Consider the following 6,633-nt stretch of genomic DNA (forward strand, 5'->3'; position numbering starts at 1 on the left):
AAACCCAATTCCTACTATACATTTAATATGCAGCCATTTGTGAAATTCCCTATCCGTCTTCACCACAGGGAATGTGAGAGAAGATTACTACGACTAGAGTGTTAAGGATGTGTAATTCAGTCTTGAGATTTTCTTGAATCTCAGTCTGGGCTTGATGACGATTATAAAAAAAGAAGAATACATACACAAATTACACATCCTACCTCAGCTGTTTCCAAGTGACCCAGATCTGAACCCCCTTTATCTGGGACCCAGCAATGTATTACTTTTCCTTTTCAGTGAAGGCAAGCAGCATGAAAACGTATCCAAACCGCCTCATTAATATTATTTTTAGATACACTCTCCTACCATCCTAGTTTATCTTCCCAATGTGGTGACGGTGCAGCGAACATCCAGTTTGAACAATCCTAACACACTCAACACAGCCAACCTATGGGATAATATGGCTTGAAAGTGATAACATTCACTCGAGACATCGTGTCATAAATATTATTTAGTAGTGATATAATAACAAAGGGTAGGTTTAGGCACGGATTACTGAAATAAGCAGAAGACGTCAGCAGGAATGTTGGATGATTGATTGTATATATGAAGGTCCTTGATTAAACTGCAACATATTTCTTAGAGCCGTAACCAGGTAACAATTAGAGCGCAGTGAGTGTCTAAAACCTTGCTTGTCATTAATAATCATTTGTTGCATATTGTAATATTGTTGTTCATTTGCCTTACTTCTCATACTGAATGTCAACAACAGTCAAACAAAATGATAATATGATAATAAAATGTTTTTATCATTGTAATTTTACATGTGCTTGTTGTTCTAAATCAAAAGAAAATTGCCCCGCCAAAAAACGTCAGCTTCTGCCAATACGTCTAATGTCGTCTAATGTGATGTGATATCTACTTCCAGGCAACATGACAAACACACTCACAGCATCAAGCCTTTTTTTCCCATCTCAAACCATGCTAACCAAGCTACAGGAGCAGAAGCCCTGAAATGCATCCCAAACAACACCATCTGGGAGGCAGCCATCGTATGATCGCACTTCAGAGAGCCGTTAGCAGGAGAGAGAGTGTGGCAGAAAAAGGCAGGCAGAGAGAGATATAGAGAGAAAGAGAGAGCGAGAGGGGCAGAGAGAGAAAGAGATCAAAACAGAAAAAGAGAGTGGCATAGAGCGGCAGAGAGAGGGAGCGGAGAAGCCATGGCTAGCGTGCCTTGCTGTCGGTCTGGAGCTGAAGAGGAGGCAGTAATTACAGGGCAGGAGCGTATAGCAGCCGGGTGGAACAGGAGCTCCTCGACTACTAGGTTAACGCCCTGGGGCCCTCACTGTTACCACAAGGCCTGCAGGCTTCTTCAGGGCAGCCTCGGAGAAGCTGCAGACCCATCCAGGGTCAAGCCGTACCGAGCTGCTGTCAGACCATCATGCAACTTAAAATCAGGCCAATGAGGCTGACCCATGGGTATTTGTAGTTCTCCAAAAGTACCCTCATAACCTGGTGCAATATTATGCAATCTAAACTATTTATCACAGGTTCCGTCACGGCTACACCATAGTTAATAGTTAATACGCCATAGTTAATTTAGGATATCAAATGTTTTCTATTTTAGTAACTACTAGTATGACATGACAAGGGTCAACCGCATCCAGTCTCTGTCATGCTGAGTATACTAATAGTAACTATTATATTTCTATTCAACAGCATCAAGTCTCTGACAGAAGAGAATGCTTGAAAACATTCAGGGGAATTCAAGATATTTTGAAAGTCGTAAATATCAAACAGATCAATACCAATCAAGTGAACCGAGGTTTCCCTGTCGTACCGTCTCGTATTGGCAGCCAAGAAGCTCTTCCCCAAGTTTGCAGCTGATTGGGCAGATATTTCATCCCTGACATTTATCTCTGCTCTCCCGTTCCTTTCCACAGGTCTGCCTTCAGATTACGGCAGCAGATAGGAACTGCTGTGACGTATGAGTCCCATTTTCCAGCAGCGGTGTCAGGGCTGGCTGTGCTAATGATGAGTGGTCCTTGGGGAGGGACTAGAAAGGCTCTGTGCGGTGATTTAGCACCACGGAGCAGACTACCGCTCAAGGCTGCCATGTGGATCTAAGGACACGTCAGGATTGACTTCAAGGTCAGAAGGCGGCTCTGTCCGGGATTTCTTCATGCACCTTATAAAGTTTAAATTGTGTTGTTTTTTTATAAAAAGGTATTGAAGTCTGTTTTCACCCCACCCTGTCCATAACCCTCCGACACACTCTGGTTACCACGTGGAGAATGTGCAAAGTTTACTCAAATCAATGACTAACTGGTATAAGAGTGGCTCACAATGCAGCTGAACTCTCGTCTTAGGAAGCTTTCCCATAACCTGTAGGACACACACACACACACACACACACACACACACACACACACACACACACACACACACACACACACACACACACACACACACACACACACACACACACACACACACACACACACACACACACACACACACACACACACACACACACACACACCATTTTCCCATCACTAAGCCACGAGCAAGCCTTTTCAGTAACTCCGGTTCACACAATCTCTTCATATTGCGGGACTCTCTTCCTCTACCTCAGATGAAGACCCAGAGGGGTAGCAGAGAGTGCTGCTAATGGCAAACACCCCACACCCCACCCGCAGAGCCTAAAATACATAATAGACAGCCTCTAATGGAAAACATGTTTCGAATCATAAACCCAGCAGGGATGCTTCTCTGTGAGGGCCTATTTTAAAAACTTTAGCCATCAAGTCATTTCCTTTCGGCCAGAGCGCTTCATAAAAGATCCTGGACTGATTCCTGTGTGGTATGACTTCAGATAATCAATTGTTTTGCAAAATATAACTCATATAAATAATCAATAGAGGGGACGACAATTATGTCTGTATTGTTTATGCATTGCCATGGAAACAATGAAGTTATTCAAAAAATACTATAAAAAGAAATGCGTGACTGTCGTTGGCGTTCCTCGACCAACATCTCCACTACAGCCTTGCAGAGCCTTTCAGCAGCAGAACCTCTCAGCCCTCCCTCTGAAGACACTCCCTGGCCGTCATATGGAAAAATGCCCTCATCCATCGCTCATGCGGATGCCCTATCTCCTGATCAAAGCACAAAGTGCAGAGCCGTAGCCACCCAACCACGAATAACGTCCAAAACGCCTTCGGGAATACGGTTCATATTAGAGTGCTGTAGTTTTTACGCGGCATGGCTGCTACCGTTATGGTCTATCTAGGTTATGTTGTGTGTTCAGGTTATATACCAACGCTATTGTGGTAATATCAAGAATATCAACTATTTTTATTCCAAACGTTTTGACTTAATTGTCCGAATAATTGTAACACATAAACTGGGTCCAACATCGATGCATTTTCTCTGAACGTCCGAGTTAAGGAGAAGATTCTTATCTCATATGTTACTGAAAGAAGGCGATAATTAGTTATTGTTTACTTATTAAACAAAGATCGTAAGCGTTAATAGCCTATTGAAATGAAGCCAGCGAATCAAGTTTGTGATTTTAGACCCCTATCAGCCAGCGATCACTAATTATCAAATGGGAGGTTGGTGCTGCCCAAGTGGACTCCTTATGTTGACGCTTTGTTCTGGCTTGTTGTTCTTCGTAGAGTGGAAGCACTACCATCTCCATGTGTCATTGGTCAAATGGGAACTTCATTGGGTCACGTTTCAAGAGGCTACGTCTGGAAAAGTCTGTCTCTTGAGGCATCTTCCTCGGAGACTAATTATTTCATTTATGACTTCAACTGTAGTAGGAACACAATCTCAAAAGACTGGTGGCTGAAATGCATCCCAAACAACACCATCTGGGTGGCTTAATCGCGGGTGTCTCAAGAAGAATTCGAGTACTGCTGACGGCATGCACGTTTGAAAGCAAGTTTTGTTCTGACACAATTGAGAGCCTCTAAAAAGTAGGCTTAACGCAACTTGTAATGCGACTTTCTACAATTAATAAAATGAAATAACAGCCTTGGTATAGTGCCACGGTCTAAGATTAAGGACAGCTCATTTAAACTGCTCCGTTTTGATTACGCTGGCAACACTTTACACATTAACACTTGGCGCTAAAAGCCGGGTACGTGAGCAGCACCGTGCTCGAGCCATCCTCGGGTCTCCATCCCACCGTAGCTCGCACAACACGAGTCATCCTGCCGCCTAATGCCTCCAGGACTTTGTTTTGGTTTATTTTAAGTTTGACACCGTCACGCAACGGACAAATAACTACGCAAAGCAGCCGTTCACTTCGAACTACAGACAAACAGTGTGGCGAGTGTTACAGTAAGGGGACGATGTGGTCAAGTTGTGTGGTGTCATTCATTCAAGTACCTGTCATCGTAGCAGAAATCGGCACCCAGAGTGTTGACATAGAGGAGCACAGCCACAACGCCGCACACCAATTCTGCAATCATTTCTCCCGCAAGAACACAGAACAAAAAGGTTAAAAACGGGCAGAACACCGGACGAAATCAATTCCGCTGTTTTCTTTCAGTCCTCGTCTTTGTCAAGGTATTTATGTGAAAACAGTCCGATGTCCCATCCTTCCGAAGTGTAGTAAGTGGATAATCCATGGGTTCATCTTCTAACCCATTTTGGGCACGATCAAGATATCGTCCATCCGAATGTAACGGGACAAACAGCCAGCATACACTGAATCTCTGACAGCTTTTGCACGCCTTTACCAGGGAAACAGCCGTCTGATGCATAGCAGTCCACAGATAAACGTCGTGATTGAGCCGCATGTGGCTAGGTCTTGGCGCATGCGCACTGATCCAGCTCCCGACTGAATAAAGGGATGCTGGACTCCAGACACCCTCATCAATTAGGAAACCCAGTATTTTACGCTTTGCCTTGATTTATCTTTGACCTATTTTATTTATTGTTGATTCTTTATTTGTGTTTAAGAATTTATGAAATTTAAGAGAGGTAAAAACAATAGTCACGATGAGTTGCCATGTATCTGTCTCAGACGGATTCTTTGATCCAATTTATTTAGAAAGCCATCCTCACAGCCGTCAATCTACTTCTATAATGTAATTATTTATGAGAGTAGATTGCACAATTCCAGTGGACGAATTATGGGCTTAACATTTTCAAAACAAATACATCCTACAGTGAAGCATGAATTTAATCCGAGTGTGTTCTTAGTATTAAATTGGTTGCCAGCGTTAAGCCAGCGTTTCATAGCCTGATTCCACAGTATAAAACAGTCTCTGAAAAGATGTAAGGATGGTGTAAGATCAGAGTTCCTGAGATCCGCCAGGATGAGAGTGAACGGTCCTACGTTAGGTGACCACTAGAGGGCTCGCAAGGTTAGGGTTACAGTGCAGCCTTCTTATATGCCGAAATAACTTTCTTCCAATCATGAAGGGAACTTAATTTAAATAAACAATATAGGAATAGCATGCCCCACCCTTTATTTATACTGCTGACTAGCAATAATTACAGACTCATTACGCCAATGTACATATTTAGGAGAAAACATCATGAAATTATGATGCAATCTATTACTGGTATTTCTAAGGGCAATCAAATTAGTTAAATAAACTGACACTTTGTATAATGTTATAACAAATCGATTCATAATGTATTTATAATACATTAACACACACACACACACACACACGCACGCACAAACACACACGAACACACACACACACACACACACACACACACACACACCCACACACACACAAATATGGTATTCAACATATAATATTATCATATAACTAATGATAATGCAAGCTAGATAATGGTTGGTCAATATTAAGTTGATATTACTGTATAGTGTATTTAAATGACATGTAGTTCACATTCATATTTTTTTTTTATCTGTCAATGTCTGTTACAAATGAACAGTTTTGAAGTCAATCAGTAGATGAAGTTATTTTGAATGAGAAGAGAGAGACTTTACTAAAGGAAAACAGATAATGAGCACGGGTAGACAGTAGGCTGTAAGCGACAGAGCATTGAGACCTCCCTGAAGCTCTTCAAGATCCTGAGAAATTACAGGCAGCCAACGATTTAAGGGCTATATAATTACACACCCAGGCCCCAATCCCTTCTGTACAGAAGAAGCGTGAGCGGCGGAGCCCATAGCGAGGCACGGCCAGAGATTCTGCACTTGCTTTGAATAATGGGGACGCAGGTTATTCATTAACCGAAAAATAAATGAGAAAATTCTGACAGGAAATCTTCTCACACCTGAAAAGCGGTTCAACTTCTGCTCAATTCCGTCCCCGCTGAAAGAGTGTCAGCAGTATTCCGATAACCGTTTCCGAGCCGACAATATACAGATAAATGTACTGCGGCTGGAGACTCAGTGCGTCAGCCATTAATATAATATAAGCCTCGTAGTGTTATTCCTCCTCACCGCAATCCATTCTGGTTCTTCTGCAGCCCTGGCCTCGTAGTTTACATTATCCGGCTGTCACAGGACGTCTCCTGCTCCAAAGGCCCCATCTCTTTGGCATGGCGGAGCTGCAAGAAGTGACGAACTAGCACCATTAAGGAGAAGGACAGGGCTCCTGCTTGGTCAGCATCAGCCACAAAGTAACACACAACTCATTAGATTTAACGGCG

General features: G+C 42.8%; 1 protein-coding gene across 1 annotated transcript in view; it reads right to left on the reverse strand.

The window, feature by feature from the left end:
- Positions 1-4,796, reverse strand: part of tmtc2b (transmembrane O-mannosyltransferase targeting cadherins 2b) — a 69,741-nt gene extending 64,945 nt beyond the window's left edge. Inside the window, exon 1 of the mRNA XM_056598222.1 lies at positions 4,381-4,796. Within this exon, the coding sequence (XP_056454197.1) occupies positions 4,381-4,463 (83 nt within the window). The 5' untranslated portion in view covers positions 4,464-4,796. The remainder of the gene's footprint in view (positions 1-4,380) is intronic.
- Positions 4,797-6,633: the final 1,837 nt, after the last annotated feature.

This window comes from Gadus chalcogrammus, chromosome 9, assembly GCF_026213295.1.
Source record: "Gadus chalcogrammus isolate NIFS_2021 chromosome 9, NIFS_Gcha_1.0, whole genome shotgun sequence".
NCBI lineage: Eukaryota > Metazoa > Chordata > Actinopteri > Gadiformes > Gadidae > Gadus > Gadus chalcogrammus.